The sequence below is a fragment of the Coregonus clupeaformis genome, unplaced genomic scaffold, assembly GCF_020615455.1.
Source record: "Coregonus clupeaformis isolate EN_2021a unplaced genomic scaffold, ASM2061545v1 scaf1104, whole genome shotgun sequence".
NCBI lineage: Eukaryota > Metazoa > Chordata > Actinopteri > Salmoniformes > Salmonidae > Coregonus > Coregonus clupeaformis.
The window spans coordinates 35,622-55,892 of record NW_025534558.1 but is presented as its reverse complement, the minus strand read 5'-3'; the positions used below and the strand labels follow the sequence as shown (position 1 = coordinate 55,892).

Sequence of the window (20,271 nt, the reverse complement as noted above, 5' to 3'; positions counted from 1 at the left end):
AAACTTTATTCCTATCAGGACCATGTATGTAAAGTGTATGAATAATGTATATTTAACAAAATATCTGTAAAAAACTAAAATAAAAAACTAATGTAAAGCAGTTAATTTTGTCCTCCGAAGAGGGAGGTGGATGGGCCAATAAAATAAATAAAATTACAAGTATGTAGGTTAGGATGGTGAGTTTCCCCTTAAACTGTAAAGAGCTTTGTGTGTCTAGAAAAGTGCTATGTAAGCCCAATCAATTATTATTATAATTAAATGTTTTGCCATCTTCGGTAGCTTGAAGACCATGCCTTTCTCAAAAGATGTAAACTGGTACAAAATGTCAAAAAAAGGTGGACTGCAAGGCTGTGATACGTAAATAAAGAAATTACTATAGTAAGTGCCTATGTGCCAAATACAGTCACAGGGTTAAAGTGTTCATCTTAAATCTGCCATAAATCTGCCAATTTCAAACATTTACATTTATCTGAGCATTTCTGTGAAACTGTGTACGTTTTACTTGTGGATTACGTGTGGGCTAAAAAAGATGTGTCCATTTGTTTGTCTACATGCCATTTTAAAAACAATGCAGATAATGCAGTAACCCTATTTTGGGTTAAAACACGCCACTATGAGTTAGGGCGAACGTTATGAGCTTGCTTGCAAGCTGAGTTTGAATAAGACATCCAATTACCACGTTGCATTTAGAAAGGTTGGTTTTATTATAGCTAATAAATAACAAAATCATTGATGGATCGATAGTGATGACACAGGCCGGTTCGCATGTGTCATCACACTCCCTCATCTGATTGGTCGAGTAGGCGGGCCTTCTGACTTCGTGGCTGTGGTAACTAGTGACAACCAAAAGTATTCATCCCCCTTGGCGTTTTTCCTACTTTGTTGCATTACAACCTGTAATTTAAATGGACTTTTATTTGGATTTCATGTAATGGACATACACAAAATAGTCCATATTGGTGAAGTGAAATGAAAAACATAACTTGTTTCAAAAAATTCTAAAAAATAAATAACGGAAAAGTGGTGCATGCATATGTATTCACCCCCTTTGCTATGAAGCCCCTAAATAAGATCTGGTACAACCAATTACCTTCAGAAGTCACATAATTAGTTAGATTGCACACAGGTGGACTTTATTTAAGTGTCACATGATCTCAGTATATATACACCTGTTCTGAAAAGCCCCAGAGTCTGCAACACCAAGGGGCACCACCAAGCAAGCGGCACCATGAAGACCAAGGAGCGCTCCAAACAGGTCAGGGACAAAGTTGTGGTGAAGTACAGATCAGGGTTGGGTTATAAAAAAAATATCAGAAACTTTGAACATCCCACGGAGCACCATTAAATCCATTATTAAAAAATGGAAAGAATATGGCATCACAACAAACCTGCCAAGAGAGGGCCACCCACCAAAACTTACAGACCAGGCATGGAGGGCATTAATCAGAGAGGCAACAAAGAGACCAAAGATAACCCTGAAAGAGCTGCAAAGCTCCACAGCGGAGATTGGAGTATCTGTCCATAGGACCACATTAAACAGTACACTCCACAGAGCTGGGCTTTACAGAAGAGTGGCCAGAAAAAAGCCATCGCTTAAAGTAAAAAAGAAGCAAACATGTTTAGTGTTCGCCAAAAGGCATGTGGGAGACTCCCCAAACATATGGAAGAAGGTACTCTGGTCAGATGTGACTAAAATTGAGCTTTTTGGCCATCAAGGAAAACACCATGTCTGGCGCAAACCCAACACCTCTCATCACCCCGAGAACACCATCCCCATACTGAAGCATGGTGGTGGCAGCATCATGCTGTGGGGATGTTTTTGATCGGCAGGGACTGGGAAAGAATTGGGTCAGAATTGAAGGAATGATGGATGGCGCTAAATACAGGGAAATTCTTCCAGAGATTTGAGACTGGGATGGAGGTTCACCTTCCAGCAGGACGATGACCCTAAGCATACTGCTAAAGCAACACTCGAGTGGTTTATGGGGAAACATTTCAATGTCTTGGAATGGCCTAGTCAAAGCCCAGACCTCAATCCAATTGAGAATCTGTGATATGACTTAAAGATTGCTGTACACCAGCGGAACCCATCCAACTTGAAGGAGCTGGAGCAGTTTGCCTTGAAGAATGTGCAAAAATCCCATGGCTAGATGTGCCAAGCTTATAGAAAGATACCTCTGTAGTCCTCTGGCTCAGCTGCTTAACGCAAGTAGTTTCGATCCCCCACCCATACTAGCCACGACTGTAGTCGCTTTGGATAAAGCGTCTGCTAAAATGGCATTTATATTATTATACCAAGAAACTTGTAGCTGTAATTGCTGCAAAAGGTGACTCTACAAAGTATTGACTTTGGGGGGTTGAATAGTTATGCACGCTCAAGTTGTGTTTTTTTGTCTTATTTCCTGTTTGTTTCTCAAAAAAAATTATTTAGCATCTTCAAAGTGGTAGGCATGTTGTGTAAATCAAATGATACAACCCCCAAACAAATCCATTTGAATTCCAGGTTGTAAGGCAACAAAATAGAAAAAATGCCAAGGGGGGTGAATACCTTCGCAAGCCACTGTATGTCACGGTTGTGCTGTATGGATTGGTGGCCCTGTGAGATCAACGTGCATGGTGAGGAAATGTTTCAGAAAGGTGTTGCTAGTTAAATCAAATGTTTTTTGTAAAATCTAATCAAATTGTATTCCTCACATGCATCGTAAACAACAGGTGTAGCCTTACAGTCACTTGCATTCTTACGGGCCCTTCCCAACAACACAGAGAGAAAGAAAATAGAGAAATAATAGAAAAGTAAAACACGTAATAATAAAAGTAATAATAGATACACAATGAGTAACGATAACTTGGCTATATACACGGGGTACCATTCCAGTACCAAGTCGACGTGCAGGTATATGAAGTAGTTGAGGTAGATATGTACAGGAATAAAGTGATTTAACAGGACAGAAAATAAAACAGTAGCAGCGTATGTGATGAGTCAAAGTTAGTGCAAAAAGGGTCAATGCAGATAGTCTGGGTAGCTATTTGGTTAACTTAACTATTTAACACTTTTATGGCTTGGGGGGTAGAAGCTGATGCATCGGTACAACTTGCCATGCTGTAGCAGAAAGTACAGTCTAAATGACTTGGGTGGCTGGAGCCTTTAACAATGTTTAGGGCCTTCCTCTGACACTGCCTGGTATAGATGTATTGGATGGCAGGGAACTCGGCCCCAGTGACATACTGGGAAGTACACACTACCCGCTGTAGCGCTTTGTGGTTGGATGTCAAGCAGTTGCCATACCAAGTGGCGATGCTGCCAGTCAAGGTGCTCTCAATGGTGCAGCTGTAGAACGTCCTGAGGGGGAAGAGATGTTGTCATGCGCTCTTCACGACTGTGTTGGTGTGTGTGGACCATGAAACATCCTTAGTGATGTGGACACCGAAGAACTTGAAGCTCTCGACACGGTCAACTACAGCCCCGTCGATGTGGATGGGGGCATGCTCGGCCCTCCATTTCCTGTAGTCCACGATCAGCTCCTTTGTCTTGCTGAGGTGTTGTTTTATTGGGACCACACTGCCAGGTCTCTGACCTCCTCCCTATACGCTGTCTCCTCCTCGTCGTAGAGTCGTGTGCGGCCACACAGTCGTGGGTGAACAGGGAGTACAGGGGACTACGCACGCACCCCTGAGGAGCCCCCTTGTTGTAGGTCAGTGTGGTAGATGTTGTTGCCTATCCTCACCACCTGGGGGCGCCCCGCCAGGAACTCCAGGATCCAGTTTCAGAGGGAGGTTTTCAGTCCCAGGGTCCTTAATTTAGTGATGACCTTGGAGGGCACTATGGTGTTGAACGCTGAACTGTAGTCAATGAACAGCATTCTCACATAGGTGTTCCTCTTGTCCAGGTGGGACAGGGCAGTGTGGAGTGCAATAGAGATTGCGTCATCTGTGGATCTGTTGGGGCGGTATGCAAATTGGAGTGGGTCCAGGGTGTCTGGGATGATGGTGTTGATGTGAGCCATGGCAGGCCTTTCAAAGCAGTTCATGGCTACAGATGTGCGTGCTACGGGGCAATAGTCATTTATACAGGTTACCTTGGCGTTCTAGTACAAGTGAAACCCTTTGTTTGCGCCAAATCCTACAGAAGTGTGGGAGAGAGAATTATTAACTTCACCTCATCTAAGGTAAAAAAGATAGTTGTAAGCTATAAAAATTGTTAAAAACCTTTTTACCAATGGAATTAAGGAATTATATATTAACTGAATATGTGGGGAGCAAAATATTTATTGTACAAAAAGACCAACCATAAAATTATGGCAATTCAGGTAACATTTTCCATTCAGGTAACATAAGATATTATATACAGGAATAACATGTATGGTTACAGTATGGTGAGTGACTGGGGGAGAAGGCAAGCTGGATGAACAGAAAATATTATACTTATTCTAAAGGTTGGCTTTAGTCTGACTACCCAGCCACATGACTCCGGCCAAAAGACACGCCCACTAACCTTTCTTCTGGAGCGATTGATAGAGCCGTCAGCTAGGTTGGCATGATCATTATGACGGACAATTCAGACAGTCCATCATGTAAGGAATACATTCTCATTCAACACATGGTTAGATTTCCAACAGTTCATATTTTCAATGTCCTTATTAAAAAACAAAATTAAAAATATTCTAATAAAATGTGATATATATACACTGAATATATATATTTTTAACAGATTCAGTCCACGAGATCCGGCCTGTGTTTGCGCTGGTGTGACTTCAAATGGTCCAACTGTTTGAAGCGGAGTCCACAGACAGCACAGCAGTACGGTCTCTCCCCAGTGTGGATGCGCTGGTGCACCTTCAAATTGTCCGCCCGAGCAAAGCTCTTGTCACACATAGTGCAGCGGTGGGGTTTCTCCTGCGTGTGAATGCGCTGATGCAGCTTGAGGTTCCAGAGCCGACTGAACTTGTTCCCACAGATGGAGCAGCAGTAAGGCTTGTCTGTCGTCTGGCTGCACTTGTGCCTCTTCAGGTCGGAGAAGGAGGTGAAGCCCTTGCCACAGTGGCTGCAGAGGTGGAGTCCCTCGGCCTGGTGGACCTTGAGGTTGCATGCCTGGGTGAAGGTCTTACCGCACTGGGTGCGGGAGTATGGATGCCCAGACCCTGACCCTGCACTCAACCCTCTTCCCGTTTCGTGTTTCTGCTTGTGGGATTGATTGCAGGCGTGACGCCTCCCCCCTCCTCCTCCTCCTTTTACCTGCTCTTGTGAACGATCTCTGAGATTTAGAGAGTGTCCAAAGTCATCAGCGGCGCCATACAGGCACTCTGTGTTGTTGTTGTTGGCTGAGCTTCCAGAGTGGATGGAGGTTAGCACCCTGTGGCCGGCTCTGCTACCCGCTTCTGGCATACCGTGTTTGGGGTACAAGACACTGGAGTCCTGCAGGTACCCCTCCTCGTTGATCAACAGGCAGTTCAGGTCTCCCACCTCCGGGTGGGAGGATGGCGTTAGCGATCCCACCTGCTCCCTCCGGCCCCGATGTGGGTCAGTCATGTGGGAGTGATGGTGATGGTCTCCCCTCAGACCCCAGGTTCACCTGGTAGTGACCCACAGCTCCATAGCTCAGCGCCCCCCAGACGAGTCGGAGAACCAGGAAGCCTATCCAGCCCTTCTATGTCTAGAAGATGGCCGCCACCACCACCACCGTCGCAACCAGACTTCTCAAAGCCGCCTCAGTTCCTTCATGCTGTAACAAGGGCGGTAGAGAGGGTTGGTGGGGTCCCCCTGGGTCTCCCTCGGGGCCCGGAGGTTTAGGCCCCTGGTCTAGAACAGACCCCCAGTCATCCTGGCACTGCTGCAGCTTTTGCTCACTGAAACTCTTCCTGGGCCCCGAGACGTCCGAACCGTCGGCCCCTGAAGAACACAGGAGACATGAGGTGTTAGAAGCATTAGCGGCATTGGCAATAGTTCTCATCATCATAGAAATGGTCTGTTATGTTTGTTGTAAACTCCTGAACTCACCGTCCAGGCAGACACCCCATCTCTCCCGTAGCTCAGTGTTGTGGAGAGCCTCCTCTTTCAGCAGGCTATCCAGCTTCTGATCTCCGACCTCTGTGGACTGGAAGAGGAAATTAATGAGTTGATTCTGACTAAATGATGGATAAACTGACAGTGAATGAATAGAGCGGACATGACGGTCCCCTATTCCTCCTGACAGACAATCAGTTCTAATCTGTTCTGGACAATATAGTTCTAAACTAACTTTCTGTAACACAGGTGTTTAGTCAGTCCCTTACCTACCTCAGAGGTTCTCCTAGGACTGGTGGACTCTGCCTCCTTCACATCATGGAAGGCTGTTTCCCCGGCCACGCTCCCACAGCTGCTCCACTCCTCCCCTGGTACCTTCTCCTGCTTCAGGCCACACCCCCTCTCCGCATCTAGCCACAGGTAAACAAAGAGAAGATTTTATTTGGAGTAAAAGAAAAAGGGCCAAGATTGAAACGACAGACTGAGCAGATCACAGTCGAAAAATGGCATCAGGTACAGACCTACGTCTCCTGAATACAAACCCATTCAAATTACCTATAAATGTAATTGCTCTTTTGAGAACCTTGAGCCGGTTAGCAGTATTGAGCGCTCTGAAGTTGAGCCAGACCAGGGTGAAGTACCGCTCTGAAGTGAGCCAGACCAGGGTGAAATACCGCCCTGAAGTTGAGCCAGACCAGGGTGAAGTACCGCTCTGAAGTTGAGCCAGACCAGGGTGAAATACCGCCCTGAAGTTGAGCCAGACCAGGGTGAAGTACCGCTCGAGTTAGCCAGACCAGGGGAGAAGTACCGCTCGAGTTGAGCCAGACCAGGGTGGAAGTACCGCTCCCTGAAGTTGAGCCAGACCAGGGTGAAATCACCGCCTGAAGTTGAGCCAGACCAGGGTTGAAGTACCGCTCTGAAGTTGAGCCAGACCAGGGGGAGAAAGTACCGCTCTGAAGTGAGCCAGACCAGGGTGAAGTACCGCTCTGAGTTGGGCCAAACCAGAGTACCTGTGGCGACAGGTGTGGTACACACCCAGTGGTTGCCATGGGAGTCCTTTTTAGAGATGATTTTGGACCAGTAGGAGCGAGATTTTACAAAAAAGTGGATTCCTGCTTTTGGCCGACCGTGTTGTTTCAGGTTGGGTAAAGGACAAACTGGGAGCGGTTACATCTGTGAAAGTTTTGAGAAGTTGAATTGTTTTGAGTTTTTGTGCATCCTCCACCCAAAGGCAGGGACGAAACTCGCATCACACTCTCGGGCTCAACTTGTGTCACACTTTACTCTCCGAGCAGGGCACCGCACTCAAAGGAGTGATCAGTGGGGTCGCGTTGAGTGTAGAGGTGGATCAGATGAAAAGGAATACTCCTAGTGTTTGTGACGCGGCCGTTTGGTGAGTCGTAGACCCGGTGGCAATGGCGAGACTGATAATACCCTGTCTGTCTTGTTGAGCTTTGAAACAGAGTTTCTACCTGATAAGGTCAGGTTAGGTTATATTTTATATTCTGTGAGGGCCTATGTTCGAACACACTACGTCTTTAAGTGTCAAGGATCTGGACATGTTGCAGCCCAGTGTGTAGAAGGGGAGATGCTACGATGTGGAAGTGTGCAGGAGGGTATAGCCAGAGTACAGAAAGGACAGAGAAAGCACTGTGTTAACTGTGTGGGGTGGGGTGGGGGGGCTGCGCTGGGGATCCCAAGTGCCCTGTAAGAGAGAACAGTTGAGATTCCAGAGTTCGAGTGGGGCAGAATGTTTCCTATACTGAGGCAGTGAAGAGAGTAGAGGATAGCCCAAGGGTTAGTGATTCTGACTGGGAGAGTGAGTAAGCTTGAAGAGAGAGATCCAGAGAGGATGAGTTTTAGTACGGTGGAATTTCTTGCATTTATAGCCATGATGATCAACTGACGTGTACATTTTAGTCATTTAGCAGACGCTCTTATCCAGAGCGATTTACAGTTAGTGAGTGCATACATTTTCAACGCCCCCCGGGGAAACGAACCCACAACCCGGCTTGAAGCACCATGCTCACCAACTGAGCTACAGGGCTCAAGGTGTAGGATCTTTTAGGGCCAAAGTAGTGGGATTGGTGGTGGGTTTCTGGAGATGGTGTATAGGTTAGATTTAACGTAAGATATTCCCCTTCCTCTTGTCCCTTGTTTTGTGATCAAAATGTGCTGCGAAAGGCAGTAATCTAGTCTGCCGGAAAAACACACGAAGAAGAAGAAAAGGAACAGAAAGCAACATTGTTCATTATGCAGTCTCCTCGCATCAGTGCAGATGAAGGAAATAAATCATCTTATTCAAATGCCACCACCAATTCATCTGTCTGATCAGTGATCACCAAAGTATGGAAGGTACACATTACAGCAGCCCCCACTGAGTTTTCAAAACATTAGGAACACCTGATCCTTCCATGACCAGGTGAAATTGTCCATACCCACAAAAAGCTTATTTCTCTCAAATTGTGTGCACAACTTTGTTTACATCCCTGTTAGTGAGCATATCTTTTTTGCCAAGATAATCCATCCAACTGACAGGTGTGGCATATCAAGAAGCTGATTAAACAGTATGATCATTACACAGGTGCACCTTGTGTTGGGGACAATAAAAGGCCACTCTAAAATGTGCAGTTGTGTCACACAACACAATGCCACAGATGTCTCAAGTTTTGAGGGAGTGTGCAATTGAAATTCTGACTGCAGGAATAGTCCACCAGAGCTATTGCCAGATAATGTTATGTTCATTTCTCTACCATAAGCCACCTTCAATGTTGTTTTAGAGAATGTGACAGTAAGTTCAACCGCCCTCACAACCGCAGACCATGTGTCACCACGCCAGCCCAGGACCTCCGCATCCGGCTTCTTCACCTGCAGAATCATCTGAGACCAGCCACCCTGACAGCTGATGAAACTGTGGGTTTGCACAACCGAAGGATTTCTGCACAAACTGTCAGAAACTGTCTCAGGGAAGCTCATCTGCGTGCTCGCGGTGGGGTTATGGTATGGGCAGGCATAAGCTACGGATAACGAACACAATTGCATTTTATCGATGGCAATTTGAATGCACAGAGATACTGTGACGAGATCCTGAGGCCCATTGTTGTGCCATTCATCTGCCGCCATCACCTCATGTTACAGCATGATAATGAACAGCCCCATGTCGCAAGGATCTGTACACAATTACTGGAAGCTGAAAATGTCCCAGTTCTTCCATGGCCTGCATACTCACCATGCATGTCACCCATTGAGCATGTTTGAGATGCTCTGGATCAACGTGGTACAACAGTGTTCCTGTTCCTGCCAATATCCAGCAAATTCGCACAGCCATTGAAGAGGAGTGGGACAACATTCCACAGGCAACAATCAACAGCTGATCAACTTTATGAGAAGGTGGGTGTCGCACTGCATGAGGTAAAGGTGGTCACACCAGATACTGACTGGTTTTCTGATCCAAGCCCCTACCATTTTTTAAATGGTATCTGTGACCAAAAGATGCATATCTGTATTCCCGGTCATTTGAAATACATAGATTAGGGCCTAATGAATTTATTTAAATTGACTGATTTCCTTATATGAACTGTAACTCAGTAAAATCTTTGAAATTGTTACATGTTGCGTTTATATTTTGTTCAGTGTAGATATATTGTCTTTAGAGGTCTCTCTCTCTCCTCACCTGTCTGTGAGGTTCCAGAGCTTCTCTCCTCGGCTTCCCGCCAGCTCTCCCACAGTCCGCACATTTCCCCCTCCGGTCTCCCTTGCCGTCCCTCTCCTGCGTCTGTTCTCCGACCACTGCAGACGCTTCTTCAGCGACTCGACCTGCTCCCGGCTGCGGGACACCTCCTCCAGGAAACTATCCTCTACCAGCCTGGTGATCTCATATAGGCTGACTTTAGGACCGTCTCCATGACTCCCGAGAGCTGGGCCTGGAAGGTTACGATGGCTTCGGACATCATGGCAAACTGTCTGAGTAGCTAGCTACAGTTAAGAGTTCGTAAAGTTTACCTACTTTTTTTCAGGTGGGTCAGTGTTACGATCCAGTCTATCAAAAGGATAGAAAGCTAGCTAATTAGCTAACGTTAGCAGCAAAGATACTAGTAACTAAACCTCTTTTGTCTCTATCAATAACTGTCCTATTGCAATTTTTAATCATTTTGAGATATAAGCTGTAGCATTTACTGTATATGAGGCTATTCGAACAAATATAAATACCAGGGGTATTGAGAGAAATTAAGGCTATGGTAGTTGGCTTGCTACTTAGCTAGCCAGGCAACACAAAGAAAATCCACAAAAACTTCCGTAAACAAACCAACGGGTCGGGTAGTGGGACAATCTACATTGGAAAGCTCCTCACTGGAGTCTTCGATGAGGTTTAACGGCGGTTGGCATCCAATAAATGTTGCATTACCGCCACCTACTAGACTGGAGTATAACTCCCTTATACTTTGCTTTTAAAAAATACAACAAATACCCTACCATCTAACACTACACTCACAATTTGTTTTTTATATATATATAATAATAACTACAATACTCCACTATTTAAAATAATTTATTCCTACTTCAGGCCAACAGCCTGAAAGGATGGGACACCACCACTTAACATACCCTGTAACTCTTCTGATGTCAAGTCTCGCACACCCAAATACCTCTCTGCAGCTGCCACCACAACCTCTATTTTCTGCAACTTACGTTCCATCCCTGCAGTACAGTTGATAACCATTGCTATGAATGCTAAAAATCCAATCTTACTAAAACATACAGTTGAAGTCGGAAGTTTACATACACTTAGGTTGGAGTCATTAAAACTTGTTTTTCAACCACTCCACATATTTCTTGTTAACAAACTATAGTTTTGGCAAGTCTAACCGACTTGACACATGTAAATGTTCCAACAATTGTTTACAGACAGATTATTTCACTTATAATTCACTGTATCACAATTCCAGTGGGTCAGAAGTTTACATACACTAAGTTGACTGTGCCTTTAAACAGCTTGGAAAATTCCAGAAAATGATGTCATGGCTTTAGAAGCTAATTGACATCATTTGAGTCAATTGGAGGTGTACCTGTGGATGTATTTCAAGGCCTACCTTCAAACTCAGTGCCTCTTTGCTTGACATCATGGGAAAATCAAAAGAAATCAGCCAAGACCTCAGAAAAATAATTGTAGACCTCCACAAGTCTGGTTCATCCTTGGGAGCAATTTCCAAATGCCTGAAGTTACCACGTTCATCTGTACAAACAATAGTACGCAAGTATAAACACCATGGGACCAAGTAGCCGTCATATCGCTCAGGAAGGAGACACGTTCTGTCTCCTAGAGATGAACGCTTTTGGTGCAAAATCAATCCCAGAACAACAGCAAAGGACCTTGTGAAGATGCTGGAGTAAACAGGTACAAAATGATCTATATCCACAGTAAAATGACTCTATATCGACAACCTGAAAGGCTGCTCAGCAAGGAAAAAAGCCACTACTCCAAAACTGCCATAAAAAAGACTTTTTGGAGAAATGTCCCTGGTCTGATAAAACAAAAATAGAACTGTTTGGCCAAGGGGGTGGCTTGCAAGCTGAAGAACACCATCCCAACTGTGAAGCACAGTGGTGGCAGTATCATGCTGTGGGGGTGCTTTGCTGCAGGAGGGACTGGTGCACTTCACAAAATACATGGCATCATGAGGAAGGAAAATTATGTGGATATATTGAAGCAACATCTCAAGACATCAGTCAGGAAGTTATAGCTTGGTCGCAAATGGGTCTTCCAAATGGACAATGACCCCAAGCATACTTCCAAAGTTGTGGCAAAATGGCTTAAGGACAACAAAGTCAAGGTATTGGAGTGGCCATCACAAAGCCCTGACCTCAACCCTATAGAAAATGTGTGGGCAGAACTGAAAAAGCGTGTGCGAGCAAGGAGGCCTACAAATCTGACTCAGTTACACCAGCTCTGTCAGGAGGAACGGGCCAAAATTCACCCAACTTATTGTGGGAAGCTTGTGGAAGGCTACCCAAAACGTTTGACCCAAGTTAAACAATTTAAAGGTAATGCTACCAAATACTAATTGACTGTATGTAAACTTCTGACCCACTGGGAATGTGATGAAATAAATAAAAGCTGAAATCAATCATTCTCTCTACTATTATTCGGACATTTCACAATCTTAAAATAAAGTGGTGATCCTAACTGACCTAAGATAGGGAATGTTTACTAGGATTAAATGTCAGGAATTGTGAACAACTGAGTTTAAATGTATTTGGCTAAGGTGTATGTAAACTTCCGACTTCAACTGTATATCACTTGTTGGTTTATCCCTCTGTACTGGTACAGATCTACTACTCACACCATTCCTCTCAGGATCCCTCCCCCTTGACCCATCTTCCTCTATTGTATTCCCTGCCTCAGCATATGACAACTTCTGCACTACTCTAACCCTGGAAACCTCAACCTGCCTCTCTCGCACCGGACATTTCGGATCCCCAGCCCCATGGGCACCCCTACAATTAACACATATGCTCCACACTTTCCCCAATGCTACACATTCCTTTGTCTCATGCCCTTCTGCACACTTCTCACACCTAGGAACCTCCCTCCTACACACTGCTGCCACATGCCCATAAGCATGTATGTGGATTATGTGAAATGGGAACTGGAAAAATGGGAGGTAAATCATGACGTCAGTGATCTTCAGGTTGGAGCTCTAGAAAGAGGACCGAGTTGAATTCCGAGTTGGATGACCGTTCAAATCGATTTTTCCCATTTATATTTTCGTCATTTAGCAGACGCTCCTATCCAGAGCGATTTTACAGTTAGTGAGTGCATACATTTTTCATACTGGCCCCCCGTGGGAATCGAACCCACAATCCTGGCGTTGCAAGCGCCATGCTCTACCAACTGAGCTACAGGAGGCCAGTCGGAGCTCGTTTATTTCCGAGTTCCCAGTTGTTTTGAACGCGACAATAGTCCACGCACTTTGAAAAATGTATTAATTTCTACACTATCACTGTAATGTAGTGCTGTAACGAAGCTAGATCGATCCTTCAGTAAATGAACAGGAAATCTACACGGAAGCAGTTTACCCCGGCCAACACTCAGTGCGTCACACAAAGCACTGTGCGCAGAGTTCCATTGCCTTTGTACACAAAACACCCATTGAATTATTCAAATAATCGTTGCTGAGGACGATTTTTCCCCCAATCACTCACAGACGAAGTTATTGGCAGTGTTCGAGAGGATCAAAACAGCAATTTATCATGGCTAAATTGACTGAATGATCTACAAATAATTAGTCTGTATTTATGATGCAAGGTGATATGTAGATCAGTCAGCCTGCAGTCGTTTTTATGCTCGCGCTGCTCCCTCGGCGCACTGAGTGCTAGTGCGCATGTGATGTTGGTCCGTATAAACCGGATGCAACCCGCCAACCCGGATATAAACGGTCAATGAATCGGCGTATGCGAACGTGGGTAGATTACCTCAAACAACGGTCAGACATCTTTGGACGCAGTCTCCAGTTAATATTATACCGCAGCGTTCCATAGCGGAAAGAGGAGCCATGATGTCACTGACATAGGCCGCCAATTCTGATCAATCCTGTACATTAAATTGGAAATAATAATCGAAAGTGTGGGTTGAAGCTGGTTGCCGCCAACATGTCGAAAGACTGTTTTCAAACCCAGTTCGCCTTTGTTATGGAGAGTGTATTGAAGAATGCAGTCACTGAGACAACGAAACTTTTCGAAACAACTATTGAGGAACTGCGAGCCGAAATATCCAGAATAAAAGAAGAGAACGAGTACCTCAAATCGAGGCTTCTATCCCTCGAAAAAACGAAGAGATCGACTGGTGAAAGTGAAAGGAAAGCCAAACCGCAGAGCCCAGACCGAGTCAAAGAACCACACTTATCGGCAAACGTGACATTGGCGTTCAGTGCGGTGAGTAGAAAACAGGGGTGTATTCATTCCGCCAAACAATTGCAGATGGTTTTGCAACAAACGAGTTTCTATTGGACAAATTCAGGTAGGTCCCTCCCCGTTTGCTTCCGAAACATTTTGCAACAGAATCGGCGGAATGAATACACTCCTGGACTAGCTAGCTAAAATACGTTCAGATGATCACACATCCTGATAGCCTAGCTATTTAGCTGAGTATGAAGGCTCAAAGCTGAGAATATTTTCCAAAACTGCTTCATGTATACGTTTTAATTTGTATAGAATTTGTATTTAATTTGGAACGTAAAACTAATTCAGAATGCGCGGCCCCACTCTACATCAGGCGAACTAGCTTCCCTGGAGAACTCAACATGTCAAGTATATGTTACAAGCAGAAAAGGAAACAAAATTATATTTATAAAGACGGAGAAGCGGGCTTACATGTAGCCTAGTCAGTGTATGGAGAAATTGGAGGCGGAGCTAGCCAAACACTACAGAGGATGTGGAATACTTGGCCTGGATACTTGGCGAGAAGCAACAGGGGAGGTGACTCCGAGTCGATAATAAGGAATTGCCCTCAACCACGGCCAAAAATAGATGGGGGAAACCAACTTAATTTCCTATTGACCACTGCTGTGTTCTTCAATGTACATGTAGCCAGGTCAAACATCCCGACCATACAATTGATAAGGGGCGGCAGGTAGCCTATTGGTTAAGAGCGTTGTGCCAGGAACCGAAAGGTCGTTGGTTCGAATCGCCGAACCGGCAAAGTGGTAAAAATCTACCTTTCTGCCATTGAGCAAGGCGCCGTTGACGTGGATGTCGATTTAAGCCTGCCACTGCAGCTCTCTGATTCAATGGGGTTGGGTTAAATGCCGAAGACACATTTCGGTTGAAAGCATTCTGTTGCGCAACAGACTAGGGTACCCCCTTCTGATTCCCTTTCATTTTCTCAATGCTCCCACATATGGAAATAGAGCTTGCGATAAAGCCCTGTGGCGTCAGCCTATTCGCCAAGTAGGCTTAACGTAGCTATGTGTGTGTGGAAAACATTTAATCAAAGGTGAGACATTTAACTTGTTTAGTACTGTCCGTGTGTAACTCCATTCGCTAATTCTAGCTGTATAGTCCGTTTTTGTGTTGTTGGACTTGGCTAGCTTTATCAAAGATTTTTATAACTCAACCCAAGACAGACCTGAGCCTGTCATTTCCAATGGGAGCAAATTAATCATGGTGGGCAGAACAAGCGAGGAGGAGTGCAGAGCCAATCACCAGCTAGTGAGATCCTATAGAGGTGTCATAGTACCCATAAAACCTAGCGGTCAAATAGGGAAATGGTTCCAACCATTTTCCACCATTCATTTTTCCCATAGGAGATTCCATAAAAACTTAAACTAAAGGCTGTGTTTTGTGTAGGCTTCACCCTGCCGTGACGTTTTGATAACTATCAGGCCTAGCTTGCTATTATGAAAATCGAATAAAAAATACAAATAATGTTTTCACTTGACTTTTGCTTTCAACAGCAGCTCAAACAAAACATGTAACGATGAACTATAGCCATTGAATTCTACTATGTCAATATACCATGCATTATAGGGAAATAATACAAGCTCTAGAACGCCCTTCAAGCCAATCAGAAACGAGTATTCAACAATGCCATGGTATAAAGAAATAAGAATGTATGACAGGCAGACAGTCGAACAACGTTTCTGGTTAGGAAGAAATACTTAAGCCTAATTTTTATTTATCCTTTTATAATTTCTGAAATTTGATAGGCCCATGTTTCATATATGAATAAATGTTCCATATGCACAAAAAGTGTATTTCTCTCATTTTGTGCACAAATTTGTTTACATCTCTGTTAGTGAGCATTTCTCCTTTGCCAAGATAATCCACCCACCTGGCAGGTGTGGCATATCAAGAAACTGATTAAACAGCATGATCATTACATAGGTGCACTTTGTGCTGGGGACAATAAAAGGCCACTCTAAAATGTGCAGTTTTACCCGACCTCAACCCAATTGAGATGGTTTGGGATGAGTTGGATCGCAGAGTGAAGGAAAAGCAGCGAACAAGTGCTCAGCATATGTGGGAACTCCTTCAAGACTGTTGAAAAAGCATTCCAGGTGAAGCTGGTTGAGAGAATGCCAAGTGTGCAAAGCTGTTATCAAGGCAAAGGGTGGCTTTTTTGAAGAGTCCAAATATAAAGTATATTTTGATTAGTTTAACACTTTTTTTTTGGTTACTACATGATTCCATATGTGTTATTTCATAGTTTTGATGTCTTCACTATTATTCTACAATGTTGAAAATAGTAAAAATTCAGAAAAACCCTTGAATGAGTAGGTGTCCAAACTTTTGACTGGTACTGTATATTTCTAAACTACTGGACAGATATGCATGCCACTTTCACCTAGTAGTAGTAGACACATTAGGCTTATGATTATGGGCTGAGATTTCTAGCTAACAGTTCTAGGATTTTCGTCAAAGGTCTATAGACTACAATATTACACAGAAGAACATGTGGTTTTGAGAGGCGTAGTCTATAGCTATGGTGTTTTGGGTTTCCATACTAACCACTCTCTCCCCTGATCTGGTATTCCCAGTTCTGACAGCGCACGCGTTGCCTTGGGCTGGGGTGCAGCAACAGCGCGAGGAGAACCAGGGAAAGGAGCTGCACCGTGGGGCCCACGACGAGGAGGGAAACGCACAGACGGCCTTAGCACTGATGAAACAGGAAGTGGACTGGGTAAGACCGTGCCCACCTACCCTGAGTCCCGATCTGTTTGGGTCAGTGCAATCTCGGATCGTTGGGACGTCCCTACCCTAAACCCCTACCAAACCATTTAAAATGTCAACTTCAATGGGGTAGGGACGTCCTAAGGAACCTGGATAGCACGGACCGATTTGTTTGTGCTGTCTTGCCAATTCATCCACCTCTCTATACTCAACCTATTGTTGTTGACCCAAGAGAGAAGAAAAACCTGTACACTGCAGTTGCTAGCATGCTTTTTATTTATTTAAACTTAAGTACATCGGCCTAACAGCCTTCGTCAGCGTTTTGTTGACCCTATTAACCTGTCCATCCACTTCTTTATACTCAAACTGTTGTTGTGGTTGCCTTTTTCCACCACCCAGACTACCTCAGGAGCCGCAGCGGCCCTCCTCCAGGGAGATCCAGACACCCAGGAGGCCCCCCAGGCTCTCAGCCCATCCCAGCCCAGGAGGGTTACCAGGGGCAGTGCAGGGCAGGACCAGGCCCCTGGAGCAGAACAGCAGTCACTGGTAATACCAGCAGCAGAGTCTCCATCAACATTACACCTGACAGCATCTCCTCAATCACCAGCCACTATCCAGTCTACATCAACTGTCCTGTCGACTGTAATGGTCCAGTCCACGGTAACTACTCTGTCAAAAGAAACTGTCCAAACGACCACAGCGGTCCAGTCTACCGTAACGGCGACAGCAGCAGCGTCAGAGCGCCCGCCACCTGTCCTCTCCGGGTTACCCAGTACCCCTCTTCAGGATACACAGCCCAGCCTCGTACCCCCTCGTCCACCCCCGACCTCCTCGAGCACCACCATCACAGTCTCACACAGACGTACTACCTGTAGCCGTCCAATAGTAGTGCCCTCAACACAACCAGCTAGGGCCTACAGCCGTACCCGATGGACCACCGGCCGCACCACCAACACAACCGCAACCCGCACGGTTTTGGAGCAGTCGGGTGTTGGCACGGCAACATCGTTAACACCACCGGTCCAGTCCTCTCCGTCTCCGACTGAGTTGACAGAACCTTCCGGCACCCCTGAAAAGCAGGCGTCATTGGTCACTGAGCATGTGCAACGCTCCTCCACCGTGCCACCTCCGAAGTCACCTGCTGTCCCAGAGACGTCTGATGAAGCCCCTGTACAGCCGTCAGCCCCTGCTGTAACCACACCCTCACCCTCTGGCCCCTGTCAAATGTCTAAGACACAGTTTTTAGCTCAGTTGTCAGTAGTACCCCTAGTACGCGACCCGCCGAGGGTGGAGGAAGATGAGGAGGGGGAGAGGCTTTCCCCCCTCCCTGCCATGTCTACGGAAGCTGTGATAACCAGGTCTGTCGCTACGGAGACGACTCCCGCCAAAGAGACTAAGGAGGAGATTGTTGTCCAGGTAGGCGGCCGCCAAAGTCAAGTCCACGCGAAGCGATCCTCTCTGGTCTCCGCCCCGCTAAGGCCCCGCCCCAGGACAGCGACATCTCCCGTGGTTGCTAAGAAACCCAGAGGAGATAGAACCGCCCCTCTAGACCACGACTACTCAAAGGTGATGCAGAACGGAGGAGAAAAGTCCAGTGAATCACACGTTGACCAGGATGTAGTAGAGGACACCACTAACGGTGTGACGGCTGACGACAAGTCTACTGGACAAGGAAGTAGTAACCAAGTCATCAGTGAGGAAGAGGGAGGAGCTAACACTGATGTGACCTCCCCGACTAGACAGTCACCTATTGGTGGAGGAGGAGGCGTGTCCAAATCCAAGAAGAGAAACATGACCTGGGTGCAGGCTCAGAGACTATTGGCCCTAGCCCAGGCTAAGAGGAGTAGGTCAAAGGTCACCAAGACCTCCCCAGAGAGGTCTGAGGTCAGAGCTAAGAGGTCTGGGTGACACAGTTTCTGCCTTCCAACCCACAGCGCCGCCTGTCATACAGCCCCAGCCCTCACGCTACCGCCACCTCCAGCCCACGCCGCACCAGTCCTCGCCAGGCTACAAGGGCGGACACAAACCCTTCTCCTGCCACCGCTCCTCACTCACAGCCTCACCAGTTCAAAGTTACTTCCACCACCTCTCGCCACGGAAGACCTGCTCAGGGGCCGTGGCGGCTTTAAATTTGAAACGGTCCCCTCCAACCTCAACCTATCCCCTTCATTGTCAAAGTCAGCCTCGCTCCGGATTCAAGAAGTCCCCCAGTGCATGCTGACGTTAAAGCAGGGGCGCCGGTACCGCCAATCACAACCGATGTGGTCACCGCCGGACCGTTCCAGCACCAACAGTCTCCCCAGTCTCCACGGAAACGCCTCGCCAAGAACCAGTGTGCAGACTGGCGGTCGTGTCCTGAGCAGCGGCGCTGCTTTAGAGAGCCACGCCTCCCTCCACACGGGAAGCGCCCTGTCGCCTGCTCCGCCTGCGGCAAGGACTTCCCCAACCTCAAGGGCCTCAACCGCCACGCCCGCGTCCACGGCGACCAGCGGGGCCACCAGTGTCCGCAGTGTGACAAGACCTTCGTCTACCGCTCGGCCTGACCAAGCACGAGCAGGTGGTCCACGCGGCGCGCGTCGCCGTTCGGTCTGCCCGATCTGTGACAAACGCTTGATCACCCGGCGGACCTGGAGACGCATATCCGCGTTCACACTGGAGAGAAACCATTTGCCTGTTCCCTCTGTGTGAAGCGGTTCAAGAGGCGTGTGGAGCTGAATGTTCACCTGATGTGGCACAACGGGGAGAAGAGACACTGGTGCTCATACTGCGGGAAGGGATTTCTGGATTACAATAATCTGAAGAGCCACAAACTGGTCCACACAGGGGGAGAAGCCCTACACCTGCTCTGAGGTGGCAAGTGTTTCAAACAGACTGGCCATCTGAAGAAACACCTGAAGACCATACACAAACACAGATAGGGAGGGGACGAGTCTTAAATGGCACCCTATTCCCTATATAGTGCACTACTTTGGACCAGATAGTGTCAGGCCCTTGTAAAGTAGTACACTATCCAGTGAGGGAAAAAAGTATTTGATCCCCTGCTGATTTTGTACATTTGCCCACTGACAAAGACATGATCAGTCTATAATTTTAATGGTAGGTTTATTTGAACAGTGAGAGACAGAATAACAACAAAAAAATCCAGAAAAACGCATGTCAAAAATGTTATAAATTGATTTGCATTTTAATGAGGGAAATAAGTATTTGACCCTCTGCAAAACACGACTTAGTGGCAAAACCCTTGTTGGCAATCACAGAGGTCAGACGTTTCTTGTAGTTGGCCACCAGGTTTGCACACATCTCAGGAGGGATTTTGTCCCACTCCTCTTGCAGATCTTCTCCAAGTCATTAAGGTTTCGAGCCTGACGCTTGGGCAACTCGAACCTTCAGCTACCTCCACAGATTTTCTATGGGATTAAGGTCTGGAGACTGGCAGGCCACTCCAGGACCTTAATGTGCTTCTTCTTGAGCCACTCCTTTGTTGCTGTGTGTTTCGGGCCATTGTCATGCTGGAATACCCATCCACAACCCATTTTCAATGCCCTAGCTGAGGGAAGGAGGTTCTCACCCAAGATTTGACGGTACATGGCCCCGTCCATTGTC

At 46.3% G+C, this 20,271-nt stretch overlaps 1 protein-coding gene across 1 annotated transcript in view; it reads right to left on the bottom strand.

Moving 5' to 3' along the window:
• Positions 1-5,650: 5,650 nt before the first annotated feature.
• The window catches only part of LOC123486291, a 33,480-nt gene continuing 18,859 nt past the window's right edge, over positions 5,651-20,271 (bottom strand). The window contains exons 2-4 of the mRNA XM_045217544.1: positions 6,274-6,410; positions 5,995-6,091; positions 5,651-5,886 (exon numbers count right to left, since the gene is read on the bottom strand). Of these exons, the coding sequence (XP_045073479.1) occupies positions 5,651-5,886; positions 5,995-6,091; positions 6,274-6,410 (470 nt within the window). The remainder of the gene's footprint in view (positions 5,887-5,994; positions 6,092-6,273; positions 6,411-20,271) is intronic.